Source organism: Acanthochromis polyacanthus, chromosome 7 (assembly GCF_021347895.1).
Source record: "Acanthochromis polyacanthus isolate Apoly-LR-REF ecotype Palm Island chromosome 7, KAUST_Apoly_ChrSc, whole genome shotgun sequence".
Lineage (NCBI taxonomy): Eukaryota > Metazoa > Chordata > Actinopteri > Pomacentridae > Acanthochromis > Acanthochromis polyacanthus.
This window is the reverse complement of record NC_067119.1, coordinates 10,709,280-10,736,229: the sequence shown is the minus strand read 5'-3', so window position 1 is coordinate 10,736,229 and position 26,950 is coordinate 10,709,280. Positions and strand designations below refer to the sequence as shown.

The 26,950-nt window shown below is 39.2% G+C and overlaps 1 protein-coding gene across 1 annotated transcript; it reads left to right on the top strand.

Annotated features, from left to right (window-relative positions):
• The first annotated feature begins 488 nt into the window (after positions 1–488).
• jak2b (Janus kinase 2b) lies at positions 489–26,930 on the top strand. Its single transcript, XM_022191478.2, has 24 exons — positions 489–1,059; positions 4,609–4,845; positions 5,441–5,564; positions 5,672–5,789; positions 8,007–8,152; positions 8,754–9,045; positions 9,368–9,487; positions 9,651–9,808; positions 11,126–11,237; positions 12,020–12,206; positions 13,787–13,911; positions 14,085–14,219; positions 15,560–15,647; positions 16,586–16,713; positions 16,947–17,085; positions 17,432–17,583; positions 18,035–18,185; positions 19,366–19,502; positions 19,831–20,020; positions 20,525–20,649; positions 20,739–20,911; positions 21,626–21,743; positions 22,236–22,349; positions 24,602–26,930. Exons 2-24 carry the CDS (start codon positions 4,623–4,625, stop codon positions 24,707–24,709), a joined length of 3,363 nt encoding a protein of 1,120 aa, XP_022047170.2. The 5' UTR covers positions 489–1,059; positions 4,609–4,622; the 3' UTR covers positions 24,710–26,930.
• The last annotated feature ends 20 nt before the right edge of the window (positions 26,931–26,950 follow it).

Genomic DNA, 26,950 nt, shown 5'->3' with positions numbered 1-26,950 from the left:
GCACTTTATTTTTTGCTGAAGTAAAGGAACGCTTACAAGAAAAGAGACTATGAAGCTGCGACTTACGCTCAGATTGATTTAATGGCAACATTATTAATAGTATATTCAGCTGCTATAATAATAAAAATAAGAATAAGAATAAGAATAATAACAATAATAAACAAACTGCTTGGATTTCTGCTGATATAGTAGTGTAATTTAGAAAGATTTACAAAACTCCATTTTTTGGGGTGTAAATTTAATTTTTTTAAAAATTATTTTCACGTTCAACCCTTATTTCTGTATTAGCAGCTGTAAGTAGATTTTTTAAAATTATTTAATTATTATAGGCTAAGGTTGTGTGTTGTAGAAATTATATAATGACTAGCTGCAACAGCATAAAAAAAAATCTACGTTGATAGCAGTGTAGTCTTATTTTAGCGCTTTTCCATTGTATTCGGACACCTCAAGTGGAGCATTCGTGATATTTCCGATGGTCGGAAACGCAGCATCGGTCTGGTGGGAGAGGCTCGTTTGTTGACTCACTCGGAGCTTCGGCTGCGCTGTAGCAAGTAGTTAGCAACCTTGTCAGAGTTAAAGCTGTTGAGTTGACAATATGTCAATAATGTAGCTCCCGTCCGAGCTATAGCCGCATGTTCTGGAGTGAGAAGATGACCGTCTGCAAATTAATTCCGTATTTAGGGGCCACTTTGTGACCGAGCACGACGTGTTTTTTTTTTTTTTTTAAGCTAGCGTTAGCTTAAGTTACAAGATTGACAAGATAAACGACTGAAGTTCCTCCAGAGTGAGATGGGCAACGCTAGGCTGACCAGAGGTAGCTTATGTAGCGAGTTAGCCAGCTAGCCGGCTGAGTGCGAAACGGAAATATGACTATTTCCAGTTGGATTTCGACCGTGAATAATTTCTTATTTATACGGGCTGCTATTTGAGAACTAATCTCAAAGAAGTGAAGCAGCGGTGTCTGGGGAAGCTGTCAAACTCTCGCTCGTCCCGGCTGCAGCGCTGGCCTAGGGAGCTAGCACGAAGCTACCTAGGTGCACGTCTGGCTCTCCTACCAAAGTAAGTATTTACACTCAGTAATCATACGTTGACAGCTTTAGCCGATTTGATCTTTATACGTATTCAACACAAAACCTCCAACATCACTTGGTTAAGTTGCTGAAATGCGGTCGCATACTTTCTTTATATGACATGCAACGTTAACTTAAATTGGTGGGTGTGTAAGGCTGCTAGCCTTACGTTAATCTATTGAAGCTGTAGCTAACTGTAGCACACAAGATCACGGCCTTGATGAGTTTGTTCAGCAGCTAAGTTCTATATATATTTGACTAGATGTGTCTTGTGTGACTATCGATTTTGGAGTTTGCAACTTGACATAGTAATCACTGGGTGAGCACAGCAGAGAGGGTTCAGAAAATCCTGTTTTTTTGCTCTTAGTTTTGACGTTTTCATTCAGGGTCTGTCCAGTTGCTATGGCCCCATATCCAAATATACAATATGAGAGGATTTAAAGTATGCTTATGCATCTTTTTAATGCTGCTGATAGTCTGGAATATTGTAATCTGTGAGCCTCAAGAAAAACAATTACTGTCAATCCTTGTCTTAAATATCATTAGTTACTATATGTCACAAGGCACCATCTGAAAAATGTGTTTAAGAGCAGAACTTATAAATTATGTTGTCATAAGTGCTATATCCACTTTTTGTGCTTCTGTGGGAACTGTCATTACATCAAAATGCGTTAATTGTAGTATGTCTCAGCTCATCAACCACTATTCAAGTTGATGCTGAGCTGATTTATCAATTTAACACGTACTTCACTGGTAGAAAACTAGCTGACAGCCTGATAAACGTTCTTTGTACTGTGCAAAAATGTGGAACTTGGACTACTTTCGCTTCCTCAAATATCAGCATTTTCTCTGGCTCTCTTGCTCATTTTGCCTTTATTTGTTTAGTTTGTGACTTTTTTTGTGAAACAAAAATCGCTTTTTTTGTTTATTTACTCCTGCGGTTTCCTTGGGCTCAATGGGGATCTGTGAATTTGTGATAGCAGGAGTTTTCCCAGCACTGGGAGATTTTTGGCACTCATCAAAACTGTTTTAGATGCACACCAAAGACATTTTAGGCAGCACCACAAGAAAACCACCTGAAACCAAATGATAGCAGATGAGAACTAGAAAAGCACTCAGAGAGTGCAGACCTCTGCCAAGGATAGAGAGGAAAACAGGAAACCCATGCAGTAAAGGATCAGGAGCTGGAATCGAACCTGCATCTCTGACACAGTTCTGTTTACGAATCATCTTCTTAACCGGTTGAGCTATCTGGACACCTTGCTCCAATTTGTTGGACAACATACTAACCTATGATGTTTTTGTCCTATTTTGGACCACATACTAAAACATACTAAAAAAATTCAAAGTGATCCAGAATCCAGGATCCTTTCCGGATTACCACCAAAATTAAATCGGCTCTTCCTCTTACCATACTCTACATCCCCTCAAAATTTCATGTGAATCTGCCCAGGCGTTTTTGAGTTATCTTGCTAACAGACAGACACACAAATGCCGGGTGTCACATAACCTCCTTGGCGGAGGTAAATATATGTTACATTTTTTTTAACCTGTCAGGTATATACACTCAACAAATATATAAACGCAGCACTTTTGTTTTTGCTCCCATTTTTTATGGGAGCACACCTGTGAGGTGGGATGGATTATCTCAGCAAAGGAGAAGTGCTCACTGTCACAGATTTAGACAGATTTGTCAACAATATTTGAGAGAAATGGTGAAATGGTGATATTGTGTATGTAGAAAACGTTTTAGATCTTTGAGTTCATCTTATAAAAAATGGGAGCAAAAACAAAAGTATTGCATTTATATTTTTGTTGAGTGTATTTAATGGTCTGAAATAACAAGAAAATACATAGCGTTCTCCCCAATATGGTAACTCATGCTGACTGATCATGCTTACTGTCATGCATTGTCACCCACCCAAAGGCCCATTCTGAGCAAGACAAACCCTTTGGGTACTTATAAGTACTTTCTTACACATTGCTGCACCAGTGCTGAATAGTTAATCTATTTCATGTCACGGTTGCAATTTGAAACAATATCACAAAGGCTTCAATTTAAGGATAGACTCTTAACTGTGTCAGTGGTTTTTCAAAAACATGCCATTGTTCTTGTGCCATAGTGTCGCCTTTAATAGTATCTCATCTCGTAACGATCCATCACATGTTTTAAATATGTTACAGACTGCATATTGAATTGAACCTTGTCTTGATATAATTGTATTGCAAATGCAGTAGCAATGTCTGTCTTTTTTTTTTTTTTAAAACGCAATCGGACATTTCTCCAAAATCGTTCAGCCCGAGACTGCACCGTGAATAGATTTATGAAATAACACTGATTGAAAGAATTGATTGATTAATGTCAAAACTGAAGCATGGAACAAAACAAAAATAATAGCATTAGTAGTGATAAGCCCCTGAGCCTGCATTTGTTTTTGATATCCTGCTGTAAAAGTCAATGAGGAAAGTACCTGGACAAAAAAACTAGAATAAACGTTGACTCCCATTAGAGTCATCTAAATTTAAACTCATTTAGAGATACTCAAGACTTGTTCACAGCCTTTATACCAAAAACAGAAGCTGTCTTTGCTGTTTTGCTATATTTTTCTTTTCTTATGACTGGCCTTAGTGCTGACGTTTTGTCCTGTTCTGCTGTCGATTTGTACCTTTTGGTAACTTTTGCCAAATTTTGCAATTTGTACTTTGACATGCAAATCTATTCTCTTCTATTGATTAGTCTCAAAAAGTGCAACTACATCCACTGTGTACATCTGTGAAACATGAAAAAGGAGAGAATCATTTCAGTATGTCAGCACTGTTTTCTACTTGTCATATGTCTTGTCACCCAAACAGAATGATTGTTTGTGATTTCTGGGACAGCTGAGAGTATCATAAATATTGAGGTCAGATCTGCTCTGCTGCTGTTGACCACAAACATATTTTTCTGCATTATGTTCTCTCAAAAATAGTAGTTTTTGTTAGCGACATATCTGTGATAGGCCAATACTGGTGGATGATACTTGCCAAATAATAAACTGGTTGAGCTGTAATTGTAGGTCATGATTGTGTAAGAAATACACCATTAATTCAGCTCTCTGTTTGATATAATACTGTCACGGAGAAAAGGGGAGTACTGGTGGGCTGGATAGCACAGAGGATTTAAATATTCTGCTTTGCTTCTGCTCAGTACAGAATGTATATATCTCTCAGTAATGATAGACAGCCATGTCTTTTTAAACTTAAGTAATTATGAGACAAAATCCAACCCTGCACATACAATTAAACTTTTGACTCTGTTTGGTAACTCACTGAGTGTAACCTATTTTTGAATTTGATTTACGGATTTTATAACCTTCTTCCAGACAATAGTTTCTCTGTACTGCAGATTTATGCAATGCTTTTGAAAACAGTTTATGCAACTGTTCATACCACGTACACAGATCACAGTATTACAATTATCACACTTTGCTGTAAAAAAAAAAAAAACCTCAGAAGATTTGAATCTTTCTGCTGATGCTTTACATTTATCTGATTGAAGGGTGCCTGTTGTGGATGGCCTGCCTGCCAGTCATGGATACGATGACTGACACATGCCCTGCGGTGCATCAGAATGGGACCGCCCATCGGGAATCTCCAGACACACGACCGGCTGCTGCTGTTCTTAGGCTTCACTTCTACCACTTTAGCCAGGAAGCGGTTGATGGCAGCTTTCTCAGCTACCCACCTGGAGACTATGTGGCTGAGGAGTTGTGTATAGATGCAGCCAAGGCATGCAGTGAGTACTCAAGCTGTGCAGGCTTGCGCAAAGCAGCCTCATTCATGAATTTTGCTGTAACTTGGAGCATAGGTCCTAAAATAAGGTTATCAAGTGAGCACAGTGACACCTGTTAGTAGAAAAAGGATTTTCCACTTCAGTCATCTCCATCTCTGCTTTGCTTACAGCTTCTCCCATTTTCTTAACTCTTTTGAAGGATAGCCAAGAATATGATCACTTTGCTTTGCTTGCTTGGTGGGGTTTTTTTTATGAGTCAATTAAAGTATGATTCCACTTATACACAGTACGGCTATGCGGGGGAAGGAGACTCGCCTGCATGTTTTAGAATCTCATGTCGTGTGTTTGATGATAAACCAAACACAACTGACATTTGGCAAATCTTTATTGACCTTTTTTTCACCCGTGTTGGTACTAGAAACAGTTTTCTAACATGTCCTGAGACATAATTACAGTATCTGCATCTCAGAGCCCCCCCTAAATAGCACAAATCTTACAGGTGTATTGTAGTTTGTTTGTTCAGCTAATGTGTTAAATGGTATGTTACCAAATGAAGTGCAACTTACAGAATGTATTGTGGTTTCTTTGATCTGTCTAGGTATATCTCCTCTGTACTGCTGCCTTTTTGGTCTCTTTCGAGACCGAGACCACTTGTGGTTTTCACCCAACCACATCTTCCAGCTTGATGATACAGCCTCTGAAGATGTGTTTTTCAGAATACGGTAGCGTACATAACTTTGCATCTGCATATTTTTGTAAATAAATATCTCTTCATACACAGTAAAAAATTCAGTATACTCATAACTTTCTGCATTGCCTTTTCCCACAGGTACTACTTCCCTGGCTGGTACAGTGGGGGAGCATCCCGGGCGTATCGATATGGGGTTGCCAAGGGGGCAGAAAGCCCTGTCCTTGATGACTGTGTCATGTCATACCTCTTCTCTCAGGTAAGCACTCCCAAATGACCCCTTTAATTTTACATAAACTGGTCAGAAATTGTACGTGTATTAGGTCAGTTTCACAAAACAATTCCAGCTTGACGCCTTGCATTCCAGTGTCGTAGATTGGGCATCAGAAAACAAGCGGCTTATATCCTTGAAAAATCTGGTTAATAGATTGTTTGATAGATTATGAGTCACAGTTTTAAATAGGGACACTGATAAAGCTAGTTAAGTAACAAACTATGGCACTGGGAAATTTTATTCAGCAAGCAAGTGACAGAACAGAAACAGGAGAGTTGGCAGTTTCAGTGAGTGAGGTTATATCACTTGTGTGAAAAGGAAGTCGGATGGCAGTGTTGCTACTTGCGTACAAAAATATGCATCTCCGCCTCAACCTGGATGCACAGGCAAAATTAAATCCGCACTTTTTTGTGTGCTCACAAAGACATCTTCTGTGCTACCATGGTTCAAAATATTTATTTGATGTAGTAAAGTTCCTGTCCTTGTCTGACACAATCAAAAATTTCTTTCTGTTGTAAATGTACAGCCAGGAGTGAACCTCAGTAACTGACATGGCAAAGCAAAAAGCTTCTCCAGACCCTCAAGACTTTTGAAAATTGTTGAATTTTTTCTGCTAACTAGTTTGTGGAATTTGTCCAGTAGAGTTCTTGTCATCTAAAGGGGACCATCGTCAAAAAGTAGCTTGAAGGGATAAGGCTGGTGATGAGGCCTTATTCCTGCTACTGTCAATGAAAGAAAAATGTTTTATCTGGTTGCGTTTCCCAGCCTTCTGTGGCTCTCAGCCCCCAATCCATTGGTTCCTACTAAAGACATAAATCTGTGAAAATGAGCCACAAGGGAATAATAAAAATGAACTTAATAAAATCACTGGGCATTGTGGTTATTAGCCAACATTACTCAAGCAGTCAAGTTTTATAAGTGCGTGCTCTTGGGATCTATTTACAGCTATTCTGTTAGATCCACTAGTCATTTGAGTGGTTGGTGAATATTAATAGCACCAGGACAGTTTAGGTGAAATTTTACTAACAGTAAACTACAGTGAAAACATTCATGGTGTCATGGAAAAATGTGTACCAGCAGTGAAACAGTTAAGTGGGCACATGGAAGCCACACTGACTCACATCACTGCAAGTTTATTAATGCCTCAGAGGTGATGGCGGTTTGGAGATAAAGCCAAAGATTTAAGCAGCAGGAAGTGCCCTCCAGTTTTTTGTTTTTGAATGGAATAGTTTTTATTTTTGTCTCTTCTGGCTGCTTGAGTATTTGTCCGTGTGTTTTTGATGAGAACTAAGCAGGACTGTATAAAATTTTGCGCTTTATTTCTGCACAAGACGTCTACATAGGACAGAAACAGAAAAGGTGAACAGAGACGTGCATGAATCATCAGAGCGCTGCATGCCACCAATCAAATACAATATGACCACACTGCAATGTAAATGTGTTAAGTGTAGGTGAATCCAGGTAACTCAAGCCAGTAATATGACTGGAGTTGAACTCGTTGTGAACTGAAGGATTATGTGGAATTATGCCTGTGGAAATCTGCCATGGTGGCTTGGGAAAAGCTTAAAAGAGAGAAGGGAAGCGCCGCTGTGGGGGTCATTTGAGCGCATTGTGTGTTCGCAGCTCTTAAACCATTACACATGCTTGCATTGACTCTGAGCAGATGTTGTTTTTCGTGAAGGATATGTTGAATTCCTTGTGGTCTAATCAGGAGCTGAGCTTCTGTGTCGAAAAAGAAAGGCTTCCATTACTTGCAAAGGGAGGTGTGTCTGTGTATTAGGAGTTGGAGATTAACAGCAAAATCTAATTGAAAACCTTAATTTTTCAAATTGTAATAATTGATACATATTGTAGTAAGTTTTTTGAATACTTGCTTTTTGGCAGATAAGGTCACCACCAATGTAGGAAACCAATATCTGTATTCTCAGTTGAAGCTACAGCTCAGTTTGGTTAAGAATTAAATGAGAGACACCTTTATGTGCAGCCTTTGATTGTGGTTGTTTGGTGTTGTGTTTTTACATGCTTTAAAACTGAAATAGTCCAGCTTAGATATGAATAGAGTCTGACTTTTGATGAGGACTGTAATGCTCTTGCAGTATGTGGACATTGGTGTACTTCACACAGGAGTGCCAGAAATGCTGCATTATTATTTGAAAGTATAGAGAAACGAATGCACTGACTGATCCCTGAACTTCTGTGCAGTGGAGGAATGACTTTGTGAATGGTCTGGTGAAGATCCCCAACTCCCATGAGACTCAGGAAGAGTGCCTTGGCATGGCTGTACTCGACATGACAAGAACAGCCAAGGAGAGACAGATGTCACCTCTGGACATCTACCACACGATAAGGTACATTTGCGAAGCAAAACCTGCTTTTGATCTGATTCTTTGAAAAGTATATGCACTGAACACCAGCTTTACTTAAATTGATGTAGTGATGTAATTAGTACTGTTCCAGCACTGTCTGTTAGTAATGCTGCATTGTCTGTTAACTAACTAGAGTTGTCTTAACTTTTTTCACAGACACATTATTGTGCAATTTTGTCTGAACAAAAACAGAACTTTTCCAAAATAGAATGATCTGAAGTTAACAATCAAGCTTGAAATCAAGAAATATGTTATCAGTGAAGAAGTAAACAAACCATTTATTAATAACTTACCAAAACTGACAGTTTTCATTATTTGATCTTTAAAGATATGTTTTTTTTAAATGTAATACCAGCTGAACTCAAAATTCTAAGACTCGATGGTAAGCCTTATTTTATCTTTAATTCTTTCAGAATTTTGCGCAAGAGAGCAACTGTTAAGCTTCAACTTCATAATCTGGTCATAGCTTGTTCTTGGTCATGTGTAAATGATATGCTTTACTTCTGTACACAATATGAGACATTTAATGGATTTAAGACACCCAGCTACATGCTAATACAGAAATCTACTGAATCTCTTCTAGCTACAAGTCCTTTTTGCCAAAGGAAATGAGAGCTCAGATCCAAGACTGCAATTTCTTGACACGTAAGCGAATCCGCTTTCGCTTCAAACGCTTCATCCAGCAGTTCAGTCAGTGTCGGACCACAGCGCGTGATCTTAAGCTTAAGTACCTCATCAGCATGGAGTCACTGGAGAAGGCCTTTTACACAGAGACCTTCCAGGTCAGAGAACCGTCTGGCGGACAATGCATAATCCTAGTGGCGGCAGACTCTGGCATACAGTGGTATCGAGAGAAGCTGAAAGATTCTGATCAGGTTGGTACCATGAGTGCTGTCATGAAGTTTCTATGATAGAAAATCTGTATGTATTGCATTTTTAACGGATTTTTATTTACAACAATATAAAATGTGCCGCACTAGGATCTTTTGCTGGAATACAAAACAGGGGCAACTTTAATTATTCGGAGTAATCGCAAAGTGAAAAATGATTCTCGGTAGCAGTGGTTTGTTCCTTAGAGGCAGAAACTATATCAGCCTGTATTTGTAAGTAGACAGAAAATACTTGTTTTTAAGGTGAATTGATGTTTGTTGTAATAAAAATATCAACTCGCCTTTTTTTGTTATGCCGTTTGTCCAGGAACTGCAGACCTTGTGTGACTTCCCTGATGTAACTGACATCAGCGTCAAACAGGTCAGCAAGGAGGGAGCTGCAGAGAGCCGAGTGGTCACCATCAACAAGCAGGATGGCAAGAACTGGGTAATTCTGTCTGTCGTAGTTTGTCATCAGCACTGAAGCATTTACTTTTATATCGTGCTTTTTCATATAGAAATATAATGTCATGTCAGATGTGCATTTGTTTGGTTTCTTCAATCCTGTCTGAGAATACTGTACATTTCTCATGGTTTTTCAAACATTTCAGGAGCTGGAATTCCCCAGCTTGTCTGAAGCCCTCTCCTTTGTGTCCCTTATTGATGGCTACTATCGACTGACAACAGATGCACATCACTACCTATGTAAAGAAGTAGCTCCTCCTCGGCTTGTTGAGGCCATATCTTCTCACTGCCATGGCCCAATTTCGTAAGTAGAGGATAACTTTATTTTACCTAAAAAAAAAATCATGTTTAAATAAAGTAAGACGTGTATTTATTTCAACTATGTTTTAAAATTCAAAGCCGTAAACCGTCATTGAGAAATCTAATTTTTGATTATGAAAAGTCTTAAACATTCAAACGATCCCTAGAATCTGGACGTACAGCATTAATGCTAATTTAAAAATGGAACCTGTTGTCTCCTGTTCTTAAATAAATATAATGGAGGCTATGTTCTTGTTTTTCCATTTTATTGGGCCTTAAATCTTGCTTGACTCTGCACAAACTCTAATTTGCTCTTGCAGTTTTATTGTGGTTGTAACCAAGCCAGGAAGTAAGGATCTTCAGGGCAGACTGAGAGCCTTTTTCATCTTTGCTTGATATTTGCCATTATCTGAACAGTAACAGTTTGTTAGCGCTGCGCTCCAGCGGTCAGTATATGACTGGCAGACTTCTGAAACCAGCTGTTTCCTACAGTTTTAATGAAGTTTTATCAAACCGACAAAAGAGTCGAGGAGAGAAAGAGACAAAGAAGCATCCATTTGGTTACTCATATAGAAAGAAGGGGAGCTGAATGTGTGTCTGTGTGTTACAGACTCAAAACTAGCAGATACCTTTCATGATTATCAGCCTTATGCTTTGTCACAATTCTGGCATTGCTGTTGTATGACTAACGTGACATTGACAGTTTCAGAGCAAATAGTAAAAATTCTCTATATGTCTCCGCAAGAATGAGAAGTATGTTTGGATATAATTATTGTGCATTTCGAGCCTGGATTATGCTTTTATTGCAAGTTCATTTGCTTCAGATTAATTGAAAGAAAGTTCTGTTGCAAAGAGGATATTATATTTTATTTGGTGACGTCCTACAAAGCCTTTTATTTGATGTAGAAAGTGTACAGATACCCCGATTTAAAGGACATGCAGTTTAATTTGTGGTGCCTCCACTGCATCATGTGAATGATAAGCCAGTAGATTCTCCTCAGATTTGTGGTAGCATCACCTCATTTTTGCAGCTTTCAAAAAGCTGATATTTCAACAGTCATAGCCCCTTTCTGCAGTGATCAAATGGGAGTACAAAGTGGTACGGACACAAACTTTGCTCTGTACAGTTCTTTTTCTCCTACTTCTGCCATTTTGCTTGTTTAGTGCTGAACTAAACCAATCCCCTATGACATAATTTTTATTTTTTAAGATTGAGAACGGAATTTACAAGCATTTCTTGGCTGGTGTGTGTGTGTGTCCTGTCCCAGCAGGTTGTACTGCATTTTTCTGACTGCCCTGCTTGATGTGTTTTTTGTTGCAGAATGGAGTTTGCTGTCGCCCGGCTTCAGAAGTGTGGAAACAAGCGGGGGCTGTACATTTTGAGATGTAGTCCCAAAGACTTCAACAAATATTTTCTGACTTTCCCTGTTGAGGTTGGTGTCATTTAGCTGCGGTTGGTCATTTCAACATTTTTATTAATAACTTAGGGATCAAAACTGTCAGTAAAACTAAAGCAGAGTAAAGTTTGCTATTCTGTAAGTTGGCCAACACTTTGATTTGGTCAGTTTTTCGTCATCCTCATTGCTGTAACAAATAAGACAACTTGGACTAAGTAAAATTGACTCATCATTTAGATCAGCGAATATCTCATCTTCTAATGGATAAGAATCTTTTTTTTTAAAGATGCCAACGCAGATGGCTCTGGCAGAAAGTTTGTCCTCGCTGAACTTTAGTGACACAGATGAGACAGAATACTTTATAGCGCTGACCATTTGTACAGTTCTGCTTCAAAGTAGTTCACACTTCTACGCTGTGTTTTGTGTCCGATCAGTCTTGAAAAACGGAATCTTTGGTTTATAGTTCACTTAGTCGCCTTACACACAGGAACACATGCAATGCTACACAGCAGCTTGTGTTTTTCAGGCGTTGCTCTGTCATTCTGAAAATGGCTGAAGGATCTAAATGAACATTTTGTGCCAGCTTTCAGTATTTTGACGTTTTCAGCACTCAGTAACATTACCACAGTTGGGTCGTATAGGTTCAGCTCTTGTAATGCAGTTTATTTACAAACTCAACTTTTTTTTATTCTTGTTTTTTTTTATTGAATTTTAATAATTATAATCAGACTTATTGTGTTGTGTTGCTATCAGTTCCATGTCTGACATCCCGATTGCACATATTTCAACTTTCTGAGCTCCTTTTTTTGTCTTGCTAGGTGTATGATTCTGTAGAATACAAACATTGCCAGATAACCAGGTCTGCCAGTGGAGAGTTTAACCTCAGTGGAACCAAAAGGAACTTCAGCAGCCTGCAGGAACTGCTCAGCTGCTACCAAAAGGAAACCGTGCGCTCGGACAGCATAATTTTCCAGTTCAGCAAATGTTGTCCTCCGAAATCGAAAGGTAAGGTGAACAGAATTAGGCTTTGAAGCGAAACAAGCTTGGTCATGTTGAGATGCACTTCAGTATGAATATCAGTGAATATCATCACAAAACATCACAACAGTTTTGAACAGGTTCTGGCTCTGTCTTCATTTCAAATGCTTGTTGAGTCTGTTTTGTAACAAGGAAGTACATGTACTGAACACCTTTAAGTGTGTTTAAGTTCAGTGCAATTGTCTAGAACTGCTAAGGCATGTTAATAACTAAGTAAGAATTAGTAAACAGCCAAAAACAAAAAGAGGATTTGAGCACAACAGACAGAGCTGTTTGTCCATGTATGTATACATGTTACAGACTATCATGATTATTGGCATTAAATTCAAATATGATGCACTTAATTTCTGTCCTGTAGCTGCAAAGAAACATTCATTTGCTGATTAGCAATGGATAGTAAAAGTTCTTTGTGTGGGGGATACTCTGGTTGTTTTGTATGTGCATTCTGTGTTGAGGCCACTCTTTTGTCAAGAGCGTGCTTTAGGTTTGTTGAGATGATAAAGAATTCAGTAGAAATCATAATATGGCTACAGGAAACACTTGGGTGCTTTACTGCCAGAGAGAAATAAATGTGTTGCATGAGCATATAAAGCGTTTATTCTCTGGTACTCTAGTCTAGACAAGGATACATAAAGTGCAACTCAATCAAAGATAATATTCTATGTTGTGTTTTAGCCTTAGGCTTGGCTTAGATTTTTGTCGACTCATTACTTGGACTTGTCTGTATTTGTTTTTATTGTTGTACCTTATTACTGTCTGCACATGTTTTCCATAGTCAAAGACCTAATAATGATATTAGAACTGGGTATTATTTACCGTTTTATGGTTTTGCATTTTTCTCTCATTGAAATTCAGGATTTCTAAACAAATTCTCACATTTTCCAACATTTTGTTTTAGTTGTATTGATTTTCTTTGTTTAATGCACGACTGTCGAGCCACAATTCATTGCCTTAAATGTTTTGACCTTATATCTTTGTTTTTTATGTGATTTTGCATTGAGGAGCGCTAACACTGAATAGACAGCTTTATCCTTGAAATGTTGTTTGATCTGTCTTTGCTGAGATCCTAGAAAAAAAATAGTTGTAAATGCATTCAATTAGTTAAAAAAAAAAAGTGCAAATAACATTGGTATATAGAGGCATGATTTGAGATTGTTGCTAAGAAACTTTTTTCTCCACAGAAGGCAGTGTTTGCCCTTCAGAGGTTAAAGCCATTGCACTCCAATTTAAGGCTTGTTGTTGTCTTGTTTAGTGAGTACAAAGGTTACACATCGGCTAATCGTTAATAGTAAAGACGAGCGGAGACAATGCTTGGAATGCAAACAACCGTCAAGATGACTCAAAGGTGTCTCAGTCCTTTCCTGCTGTAGCAGTTGTACCAAAACAAGCTTTTACAGAAAATCATTAAGAAAGTGTTTCTCTGTAATCTCTGACTCATATCAATAATTGTCACTCTTAACTCTTACGCGGGCTCTTCAGTTTTGTCCTCGGTAACTGAAAATCTGTTTCTTAAAAGTAAAAATGTCTTCTTCTCTTTCCACCAACAGAAAAGTCCTGCCTTCTCGTGTGCAGGAGCAACAAAGGCTCAGAAGTGCCTCTGTCTCCGTCACTACATCGACACAACATCAGTCAAATGGTGTTTCACAAGATCAGGAAAGAAGATCTGGAATTTGTAAGCTTAGTCTGCATTTTCAGGGCAGTGATATGTGTCTAGTTCCTCATTTATTCAAACAGTCTGTACATGAATAATCATCAGAGTCTGCATTGTTATGTTGCAGTACCATATTACCCAAACATTATAGGGTACTATCTTTTACGGTAATGCAAATGTTGTCTTCCCGTCAGATGGAGAGTCTTGGTCAAGGGACATTTACCAAGATCTTCAAAGGGGTCCGAAAGGAGCTGGGAGACTATGGACATGTGCACCAAACTGAAGTAGTCATGAAAGTCCTGGACCAGGCCCACAGGAATTACTCTGAGGTCTGTGCTAAAAATGATTTTTTTGCAGTTACTGTGGCAGTTAAAGGAAAATTCTTTTGCAGCCTTGTATAAAGAATGTCTTTTGATATTGAAAATTAACTGATATAATTTCAACCCCTGCAGCAAGCAAGTGTTAAAAAAGAACCCTTCTTTTGAGGTTAATTCACTGTTGCTTCTTATTTTATTTCTTTAAAAAAGGAAAACCAAACTGTCCACCCACCCCCGGGGCTGAAGTCACACTTTTTAAATGTCATTCTATTCTTTATTTAGGAATTTAAGCTACTTTGCACATAGAGCTCTACTGGAGATTTTCAATGATATACCAGTCAGGGTATTGTCAGGCCTGCCTTGAAAGCTTCAGCTCGTAGTTAATGGTGAACTTTTGGGTTCACTTTGGGCCATTGTCAGTGGACTAACACTTCAACGTCATGTATAGCTGTGAAAAGGGTGTAAACAATGAATTAGCCAGTCAGCTGAGATGTTAGAGAGAGACAATATATATGTGCTGGATAAATGGCTGTAATAATGTCCCGTTTTGTATATTACGTAAAGAATTGAATTGCATTTTAAGGTAGCCTAGCCCTGCTAGACCCTTGTTCTGAAGGCACAAGGGTCTAGGGACGCTCAACAGGGAGGGAGGCGGGCTAAAAGGTTGTCTATCAAATCCCTCTGCAGCAATTGGGTAGGTATACAACCAATCAGCGCAACGAATAGGCTGCTAGAGTGCCGGAAATCAGAGGATACGGTAGTTCGGTGAAGCCTTATTTATACAGTCAATGGGTGAAGCTCAAATATATTACAGACATGTTAACAGAAAGATTATTCAGAGTCGGTGCTAATGGAGCTCAACGACTGTTGTCGTTTTTGTTGTCGACCCTGGCAGAGAATTAAATTCGTTGCCGTGGGTTGTCTAGCACGGCTAGGCTAGTTGTTTCCGCTTGTTTCTGTCAGAATCGTCGCGCCTCTGTTGTCATTTAGTTACGCCCGCCTTCTGACTCTACACTTCATGATGATTCGTCCGGCCAGTTTTAGGAGCATCCAGCCTCGAGCCTTATGGAGGGTAACTAGACCCACCCTGGCAGAGAATTAAATTCGTTGCCGTGGGTTGTCTAGCGCGGCTAGGCTAATTTTAAGGTTCATTCAAATAAAAATGTTTGGAACATAATTGGTGATATTAGCAAAGTGATACTTGAGGTCATCTGATCGGGTCCTGGGTTTATGTCAGACAAAACCAATTGAGAGCCGCTAGTGGAGTGGTATTCAATCTCTTTTTTTTTGTTTTGTTTTTTTACTTGAGCATATATTTGATTTGTTCTTCTGTCTTTTCTCGCATCCTAAAGTCTTTCTTTGAAGCTGCCAGCATGATGAGCCAGTTGTCCAATATACACCTGATCCTAAACTATGGCGTTTGTGTCTGCGGAGAAGAGAGTAAGTCTGCTTCAGAGAGGCATCCACTCCCTCTCAGACTGTCAAACCTTAAACATCCTGCATTTCCTCATGTGCCCTTACAGTCTTTATGGTCTAATTCTGTCAACAGTTTACCATCCTTCACTATCCTATAATCTCAACCAGTCGCTATAAACCCAAGCTTTAAAGCAGCAATCAAACCATGAGCACGGTGTGTTACTCTTAGGAGGATTACAATACCCTGTCCCAGAAACTGTTGTACCTGCACCACTCTGTTCACCTGAGAAGACTCCTGCTGCTGCACAGTGTACCGTGGGCATCTCCTAGACTGCCCTGCACATGTTTTTACTGCTATCTGTTCTGTATATCAGAATTCCCATTAATCAATTGGAAATGTTTGTTTTTTAAAATAAAATTCTGCTATTTTCTGTGCTACACCTCTTGAGTTACGCTGAATATAAAACAACTAAGTGACATTTCCTGTTTCTGTACAACTAAGTTTAAGAGAACATTTCACAGCTCCCTAAAACATCCACAGTAAACCTTTCCATGTTTATTTACCAGTGAGAACTCCATTACGAAGGTGTCAGAGGTGCCACTCTTGGTCAACAATAAATCTAACCTATCAAACATCCCAAAACAATTTTCTGTCTTTGCTTTGCTTCAGTACTAAAAAAAGAGAATATTATGCCTATATTCACTGATTCAAAATCTTTAACTTGATCAGAAAATGCAAAAACGTATTAAACAAATATTCATACATTATGTAAAAAGTATTGACAAAAGAACTACGCCCCAACAGTTTGTCGAGATTTGTCAAGCCTCCTTAACACCTGCTATGTCATTGCAAGGGGATTTTTAAATACATATAACATTAAATGGGATGCCATTAAACTTGCATATATTGAAAAAAATGTGTTGTTTTGACCTTAAAATGTGCCTTTTTTGTTTGTCTCCAGACATCATGGTGCAGGAATATGTGAAGTTCGGTTCACTGGATACCTACTTGAAAAAGAACAAGAACTCAATAAACATTCTGTGGAAGCTTGAAGTGGCGAAGCAGCTGGCCTGGGCCATGAACTTCCTGGTACCAACCTTTGTTCTGTCAGATCTGAGGCCTTAATTAGTCATTCCCAAAGTGCTGATGAATGTCTGTTTCTGTGTTGCTGACAGCTGTGCTCTTCATGGCTTGTGTAACAGTTCAGCAATTTGATTGGGTCGATAAATTGTGATGAAAATTACTGTCAAAAGAAGGCGTGAGAAGAGTGATTGCTTCACAGCATTGGTGTTTGATAAGTCATCTCTCTTCTGCACCTACAGGAAGAAAAGAATCTTGTTCATGGGAATGTGTGCGCTAAAAACGTTCTTCTGATCAGAGAGGAGGACAGAAGGGCTGGGAACCCCCCTTTCATCAAACTTAGTGATCCTGGTATCAGCATCACTGTTCTGCCCAAAGAAAGTGAGTTTGTGTCCATGCTCTGCTAAGTAATATTAACCTTCTTTAGTCAGCAGGGGGCGGTAGCTACTTAAAATGATGAGGATTGCAGTGGGTTGGATTCCTTCTGCTTTTTGTGTTTGGTTACAAAAACAGAAGCAGAGTGACTAATAAGAAACTGGTATGTGTTGCTGTGTTTGATAAGAATAAAAGTTACTGTTAGCTGCATAATATGCAGTGTAGGAATGCATTCAATTAGTGCATTACATCCAACTGAAGGGAAATTTCAACTGTAAATTAACTGAAAATGAAGAATTTGCTCACAGTGATGTGTCAGATGTTGTGTTTGTTTTTGTTTTTTTGTGATTAGTCCTGATTGAGAGGATCCCTTGGGTGCCTCCTGAATGTATTGAGGACTCTGGCAAAATGAGCTTGGCTGCAGACAAGTGGAGTTTTGGCACTACACTATGGGAAATCTGCAGTGGTGGAGAGAAGCCTCTAGCTGCACTGGACAACTCTAAGGTAGGGCAGCATGGTATGATAGAAAATCTGAATTGTGTCAAGATGAATATTTAATATTGGATGCGATCAGTTAAGTCTGTTTAATGGTATGAATAGGAATGACAATAGTGTGTTTTAAATGCTGTATTAAGAGTGGGAATGAGTTGATCTCTTACAGTTCCCATCAGTTACAAATTACAGTAGATGCACATCAGTCTAAGATTTTGTAATTCCAGTGAATTTACTTGTGTCATCATTTCTTGACTCAGTAGAAGTTGGCCAACTGCTCAGTTAGGCTTACATGCAACATGCATCATGTTTTTTGTTAATACAGTCAGTACAGAGGAACAGAATGTGTTCTGCTTAGCAACTTGCTGGAGGCAACTCTTTTTGGCATCAATAGCAGACATTGTTGATGATGCAGTGTGATCTTGCATTTACACACCTGTACTGACTGTAAATTTTGTTACAGAAAACCCTGTTCTACCAGGATCGCCACCAACTTTCTGCACCAAAGTGGACCGAACTGGCTAATCTGATTACCAGCTGCATGGACTATGAGCCCACATTCAGGCCCACATTTCGGGCAGTTATCCGTGACCTCCACAGCCTCTGCACACCAGGTTGGTGTATATTTCTCACCAGCCAGACTGCCCCAAATTGTGACACAACAGGATCAGGAATCTGGGTCACACCAGGGTGGAATGTTAAATGTCGTCCGACACACACACATTTATCACAATGTTTTCAGTAACAGGTCATTGAGGACAGAGTTTTGGTTCCTATTTTACAGTTCAAGACCATTCAGCATAATTAAGTTGCTGAATTAGTGGTGTCATGATTTTCTGTTAATGACGTTATTGTAGTATTTGATTTGTAAAACAAACCAAAAAAAAATTGAGATCATGTAAGTAGTACACATATGATTCTATCACATCTGGCACCAGTAAGTCGCTGGTTGATGCTACAACATAGGAACTAGCATACAGCACAGTTATGGACTTTGAGTGTAAATATATTGTCCCAAAAAATAGATGAATTTAAAAACAAATTTGACTGATGGCACTTTTTTTCACAAATTTTCTATAGATATCACAATACTATAGTTATAGTGAATTCTTTCGGCCAAAGTATAATGAAAATCTGATATCATGACAGCCATGTGCCAAAGTCATCTCAAGACACTTGAGGTCAAGACATGGCAATACTTTAAGAGAGAAACCAAACAAGATAACACAACCTTGAGAAACACTTGGTTACAACAGGTAGGAGAAATTCCCTTTTAACAGAAGGAAACTTTGGACAGAACCGGGTTCGGGATAGGTGGCCATCTGCTTCGACTGGTTGGGATGAAAGAAGAATGAGAGAGAACAGATGAGCACAGAGGAAGAACCAACAACAAACTCTGGCAAATTTGTTGGAGGCAGTTACTGCAAATGAAAAACATTTAGCACCAGAGAACACAAATACCTGCAAAGACAAACAATGAGAGAGGAAACTAAATCAGTAACATGCAGTAATGGCATGAACATGCATGAAGAATGAAAGAGGAGTCATTATCAGCTGACTTCGGGAGTGTCTTGGGAAGTAGAGCAGGATACGTTGTGATTAGCGCAGAAATTGTTACAAGACATGGTTAGCTTAGCTTATGAGCAGAGAATGCTGGAAAGACTGGGATCCAGTTTTACTTGTCTGAAAATGTTGAAACTAATTTACAAGTGGCTTTTTTTTTTCTTTCAGTCGGTGATGTTCTGAGTGAATGTGGCTTTAACGAATTGTCCCAAAATGTGCCTTTATCTCCAGACTATGAGCTGATCGTGGACAGTGACATCCTGCCAAACAGGACAGTGGGCTCTGGCTGGGCAACTGGGGGTTTTGAAAATCAGGAGCCAGCTCAGTTTGAGGAGAGACACTTGATATTCTTACAACAGCTGGGCAAGGTATGAGGAATTGTGTCAAATTATGGTACCATCATTGCTAGATGTTATTTTAGATGCTAAGAGTGACTGCTTTAAATATGTATTGTATTTGAGATAATAGAACCTGAAGCACAGTCAAGAAGCAAATAATTCCTTCAGTTAGATGAGATTAATTGTATCCTTCATATTTGGCATATTGTGTGTTTATATCTAGATTTTACAGACAAAATATTATAAGCTAATGATATGATGAACGTTAGCCTTAAATGCTCGCATTAGATTCTGTCTCATAGTGTGCGTGTCTTGTCATGAAAAATGGTGACTCACTTTACTTGGTGTTCTCTTTAAGGGAAACTTTGGCAGTGTGGAGATGTGTCGATACGACCCACTTCAGGACAACACGGGGGAAGTGGTGGCTGTGAAGAAACTCCAGCACAGCACTGCAGAGCACATACGAGACTTTGAGCGGGAGATCGAGATCCTGAAATCTCTGCAGCATGAGAACATAGTCAAGTACAAGGGTGTTTGTTACAGTGCAGGTACTTCTGGTGCATCTTAGTAGCTTTGTTTTAGTAACTGTTTCTTCCAGAACCAAAAAGCACTACTGGATTTGAAGTTTTCAGTAGCATATATATGCTTTTCTTTAATTTTTCCCGAAAGACAATTTGCATCAAATCAGTTTTTGGCATCAGAGTGCTAATAGAACCAGTTTACTGTAAATCAGAATCAGAAATACTTTGTTGATCCCCGAGAGTAAATTACCTAATTAAACATGTTTTGCTGTTGCCTCGATGTATTTCAGTTGTAAGCTAATGAATTTTGCTGGTCAATGCAATGATTCAGTTTTTAAATGATTATCCACCAAGTTCTAAACTTATATATCCAAAACCTGAATTAATATCTCTACAGTTGGCAGTGAGGTAATCTACATGTTTGTGTATTCATTAGAAATCACCCAAGATTTCTAAATATGGGTGCTGTCTTTCAAAAATGTTATCACTGCTATGTACAGATGGACTTTTAGTTTCTTTTTTGCTTGTCAGGTCGACGAAATCTCCGTCTGATCATGGAATATCTTCCGTTTGGAAGTCTGCGAGATTACCTCATGAAAAACAAGGAGAGGATCGACCACAAGAAGCTTGTGCATTACACTTCTCAGATCTGCAAGGTACTACTGCCTGACCTGTTTTGTCACGTGCTTTCTGGCGCTGTTCAGGACTTGCACTACTAATGTTTGTTTGTTCTGTGTTTTCACAGGGCATGGAGTACCTGTCAAGTAAGCGGTATATCCACAGAGACCTGGCAACACGAAATATCCTTGTGGAAAGTGAACTGAGAGTGAAGATTGGGGATTTTGGCCTCACTAAGGTTCTACCTCAGGACAAAGAATACTACATGGTCAAAGAGCCAGGAGAGAGCCCCATATTCTGGTTAGGCCACATTGTTGTGTACTGATTTTTGAGTGAAGAAGTGTGATTTCAAGAATTCTTTCACAATTTCACAAATCTACCCTAAAGCAATAGTCTCATGTGTATAAACGCTTACAGTGGTTTTGCATGCTGTTATAACTTCTTCTATTTTTAACGCTGGTCCTCGTTTTGTTTTCAAAATCTATCTGAAGCTGTGGCTTAATCCGTCTGAATTAAGGTCTGTTCCTACTGCACATGTCATTTGTCCAGTATAACTCCAGGCAATTATAAACGCTCTCTGCTACTTAGTGGAGCAACTACTGCATCCTGCTTTACATTCTCCAGTAAATTACATTTGGAAGCATTGGAACCACAGACTGTCGATTTCATTCTTTGGACACATGCAGTTGGAACAAGCCATTAGTCGTCTGAGGTGCATATGATTCAAATGGATTTATTTCTAGTTTAAAATTTGTAAACCTCATACTTTATGTCGCGATACCACATAATTTTACTCATTTGGAAAGCTGAAGCTGCATATTAGCTTCCAGTAAACTGGTGAATGCATTTCAGTCTTAAATACTTGTAGGCATTCTTCAGTAACAGTGTGCTTTAATGTTGATGTGGAATTCAAACTGTGATACTTGTCCTCAGCTTGAGGTTATCTTGTACATTCTTAACTACTTGACAAAGGGAGAGTTGGGACAGATAGTCAAACCATGTGCTTATTTGTAGGTATGCCCCTGAGTCTTTGACTGAGAGCAAGTTCTCTGTGGCGTCAGATGTCTGGAGCTTTGGAGTGGTGCTATATGAGCTCTTCACCCACAGCGACAAGAACTGCAGCCCTCCTGCCGTAAGTAGAAAAATGCACATGAATGACTAACTTCTCACAGAAAATATCAAAATAGCACTTAACATTAAAAGTGGAGTGTATATTTAGAAGCAAAAATCTTAAATAATTCATGTAGCTGTTTGTACATGTCTAAGTAAGTCAGGATTTTCTTAACAAAATGTATGTTTGCATTCAGCTTTAGTCACCAAAACATACTGTATGAATCTTTAAGGTTTTACACCTATGATGGCTTCAACCTAATAAAGCATTTACAATTTCTCTCTAAAGTTCATGACTTGTAGTCTTTGCATCCGTGATCACTAGCAGGCAGCCTTCCTTCCTGTGTTTGCCTGTCCATTTCTGTATGTGCATTATCACCTGCTCATGTACCTGTTTAAATTTGGATAAATTTTAATTACGTCAGTGGATTTCATTGTTCTCTTATCTGTCTTGACTGCACTATCGCCTTCTGCCTCACTGACTTCACCTGCTTCCTCTCCGTGTGCTGTTCAGGTTTTCATGTCCATGATGGGGAATGACAAGCAGGGACAGCTGATTGTCTATCACCTCATTGAGCTCCTCAAATCAGGCAGCAGGCTGCCTCAACCCCTGGGGTGTCCTACAGAGGTACGAACATCTGCAGCTGTTATTTTTTATTTTTTATTTTTTTTTTTTTTGGGGGGGGGGGGGGGATTTCTGGAGGCAAGTTTTCACGCATGTATTTCTTTGACAGTTGTGAACACAGAATTGACATATTTGAAAACCGATACGACACACTTCTTAGCAAACAGTTGCTCATTTCCATATCCCCATGCGAAGTACCGTTATCTGCATTTCTCATACATTGAATTTTTTTGTCTAGTTTTTCATGTTTTATGATGGGTTCATTCATTCAGTGACTCACTCAGTGCATCCTAACCCAGCTCTCTCTCACACACAAAAACACTTTGACAACTGACCGGTCTGTATACAATAGGGTATAGACCGATTATCATCTGGTCAATTATCATGGCTAATATACTGATATTTTCCCACTTATCAGTAAGTTATTAACCGATTATTAATAAATTAAATGTGCAACTTCAGGTCTGATGCAGCCTCCGCTTTCTGTCTGTTCCCACTGCGTTTTCAGAAATGTCTCTCATAGCAAAAACTGAACAAGAAATGCAAGCAGTTGCCAAAAAACAGGAAAGTAGCCTCATTCACAGTGGGTAAGGCTGTGCTACCAGCTAGCAGCTAAGTCAGAAGGCAGCCACAAATCACCCCAAAGCGGAGTCTACAGAAGAATAATTAAAAATGCTTTAATGTATGGACCTTAGTGGGAAATAAAAGTAAAAATAAAACTGAGTAATATTAAGAAATCGGAGAAGAGCAGTGGACACATAACCACATATCCCACATAAACGGAGGAGGGCATCCTAATTGAATCACTCCTATTTCTATGTTACATATTCAGTCACACTTTTTAATGAAGAAGGTTAGTTATGAATGACCGGTTATCTCCTATCGCAAGCTGTTAAAACCTTCCATTTAACGTATGTTGGTTATGAGCCTGTCTTGATTACCAGTCATCACCATTGGCATCGGCGCTAGAAACAACAACAACATAAAACATATAGATCCCTAGTATACAGCCATTATTCTGTAAATCAAAATATGCCCAGGAGGAAGGATTGTTGTTGACTTTCCTCCACAGAGAAGAAGCTGAAATCCTCTACAGTATTAATCTGTTGTTCACGAATGGTCAGTATTGTGAACAGCTCTACATAAATTTGTCCAAACTGCTGCAATCAAGCTGGCCATCTATCCACAGCATGTCAACGCATTTTAAATCGGTTGTTAGCAAACATGTAAGGAGGCAGACTAGTAGGATTGTCAGAAGTTACCAGGCATACTGCGACAGATCCAAGTGGGCCGCCATGTCAGTGGATTGGTGGACCATTAAAGTTTGTTTTTCCCCACCCTGCCTCTCTTTACCTTCCCTCCCATATGGCTCCAGGACTCTTAACAGTAACCAACCAGCAGTAAGATTAGCTGTCCCATTAATTTGTTGTGTGTCCGGGCTTCACTAATTGTCGCTGTAGCAGCTGGAGAGAGTTAGGAAGCATACGGTGTTCAATCCCCCCAGTTATCTCAAATACAGTCTAGTTCTGTGGGGAACCCTGCCGTCATGTTTCTGGTTCCATAGTAGACATAAGTCCAGCACTTCTGTTTTCTCTTCGTCCTGTTTCGACTGCAAAACGTGCGGCCCTTTGTTGCTAAATGCTCCTTTATGTACATCAAGTGATCTCTTATTGTGTTCGCCTGTGGTCGGGTGTTGATTAGATGTGCAGTGGGTTTTGAAGCTTTTTCACTGAAATCAGCTGATACTAAAAACAATGCTGAGAGTGACGCAGAGAGTACCGTATATTTAAGGAGCAGACAGCCAAGCTTAGTTGCAGATCTAGGCGAGTGCTTCATCACTATTAGTGACCCTTTTCATCATGTAATTTCTTCTCTGTTATGTATGATTGCAATGCTTGTCATTTTCTGACATTTTAAAGACAAAATCTGAATTTAATTTAGAAAGAAGAGAACTGGCAGATCTGTAATGGAGATAATCAGTAGTTGAAGTCCATTTGTTTGATCTTTTGTCTTGAAGAGACCTAACTTTTGTGGCCATTTTGCCTGTAATTCTCCACTGAATTTTCAGGTCATTGAAATGTTGTTGGTCCATCTCAAAGATTTCATCAGCAAATAATCCCTTCTACTGCTAGAGAGGCTTATTTTTTGTCACCCTCCACAATCAGAGACGTGTTGGCGTAAAATCAAGCATGTAAACTAGGATGTGGGATTTCTTTTAGCCCTTTGCTCATTGTGTGTCTCTCTGTCTTTCTCAGATACATGAGATCATGGAGGAGTGCTGGGACAACGACCCCGGCTTGCGTCCTTCTTTCAAGGAGCTGGCCCTCCGCATTGACCTGTTCAGGGACAGCAAGGAGTTTTAGAATCACCCAAAGTGCCCCGCCCCCCTTTTCAGCCAAGTTGCGCTTAATATTTCTGCCCTGTTTGTGGCAAAGGGACAAAGGCCAAAGCGAGGTCCTTCTGCTGGGTGTTATCATGTGGTAATGCGGTTTGTGACTGGAGGAGTGTTGGTCTGGAACGAGGATCTGTTGGAAAAAAAAAAAGAGAAAAAACTACTGCCAAGGTGCCTTCAGTTAAGGCACTCAACCTCCATTTTCTGTAGCGGAGCGGCTTAGTGGCCGGCAGCCGGATGCAAATGGCGGATTGGATGGTTGAGCTTTTGAAGGTGATGTTGCTGAAAAAAACGAGAATGCGTTCAGTTTAAGTTTTAGAAGAAGAGTCGTAGAGTTTGTAGAGACTGAGTGTGTTCGGAATCGCATACTTGGATGCTACGTGCTGCGTAAGTATATACTGTACACTACATGCTATTTCCTCTGCAGTGCACTACGCAGTATGTGAATGAGACTGCAGTGTGCCACATACTGGACTTGTCAAACTGCAGTGGAAACAATTACCTGGCAGCTGACAGCAGTATTAATGAGCCTTATATTTTTACAGCTCCGTGAAATAGTTTGCTAGGTGGATTATTCCATCTCAAATCATCAGGATCCTTTTGCCCAAACATCTCTGATTTCCTTGAAGCTTTTTTCATACAAACTGTGGATATTAAAAAAGACATCTGTGAGATTTCAGATTACCATATCAATTACTTTGCAAAATTTTGATTTTTTTCAAACTGCCCATGGGATAACTTGCAGCACAATTCTCATATGTGGAAATTTGAGGTTATATTTGGAAGGCGACATCACGGAAACTGATAAAGATAAAAACCCTGAGATGTTCACTGTTATTTCTCATCATTCCTTTGATTCAAAACCACCAATATTGGACAAGATCATCAAATAGTCTGATTATGGATGGGTTGAAGTATAAAAAAAAGCATTAAAGCTGTCAGGACAAGTCCCATTTTTCAAGCAATAATTAAAAAATAATAATAATGCAGAAGTCAACCCGTGATGTTTTCTGAAGCACATGTCGTTGCATGTGCATGTCACAGTGAGCAATAACAGGGAAAGTTTCAGAATTTTATCTTTAAGTATTCCTGAGACGATACTCTTCAAGCAGAAGCTTTAAATTTCCACATGTAAAAGAACATGCTGAAAGTGGGTTATCAAGGAATTTTGAAAAATGTTTTATCTGGGAAAGTATTTCATAATTTAAGCTAAAACTTCACTAACATCATTATAAATTTCCATATTTTATGCCAAAAAATTCAGGCAAATCAGAAATAATTGAGCAGAAACTGTACTAAAAATGTGATCATTTGAGATTGAATGACCCACTTATGAAATTGTTTCCAGTGTTGGTTGCCACCTAGCCAGCTTAATAGCTCATGTCAGCATTTCAGACTGCAAAGGTCTGCTAATTATTTCCTGCAGTCACCTTTTGTATGAACAGGTGTCGCAGCAAATCATGCCATAGCAAATGTATTTGGCCGGTGCTCGTTTCCGCTGCAGAGCTTGAATCTTTTGAAGTATTTGCCATTTTTTGCCAAAATTTCTTGAACTGGGCAATGACTGCAGAATGCATACTTAAACATTTGGCCAGTGTGTTATGTCATCTGTGCATCTTTGGTGTACTGAAAATGTTCAAGTTTGTCACATACCACTTGCTGCTCTTGGTCAAAATCAGTGAGCCAGTAGTAGGAAGTATGCCATTTCGAACAGACACTGTGTGTGTGTGTGTGTGTGTGTGTGTGTGTGTGTGTGTGTGTGTGTGTGTGTGTGTGTGTGTGTGTGTGTGTGTGTGTGTGTGTGTGTGTGTGTGTGTGTGTGTGTGTGTGTGTGTGTGTGTGTGTGTGTGTGTGTGTGAGAGATTGTGTGTGTGTGTGTGATTGTGTGTTGTGTCCATACAGACAGCTAGCAGGGCTAGCTCTTGCCATCCCCTTGCCCCATCACCTGAAGAGAAATAGACTAATACGGTGTTTTCTATCTAAGTGTGTATATACCTACAGTATATTTGTGTACATATGTCCAGAAAAATTTTATAATTTTATAAAATGGGAATATAGTAAATGTTATATTTGAACTGCCAGCAAGATGTCTTTGTAAATGAAGTGCATACAAAGGTGATTTAAAAATCCATTACTGTTTTATGTTCTCAATGTGAGAGGTGGTGTGAAAATTAAACCACAGTTTCATTCAACGGCGTTTCTGCTGAGCAAA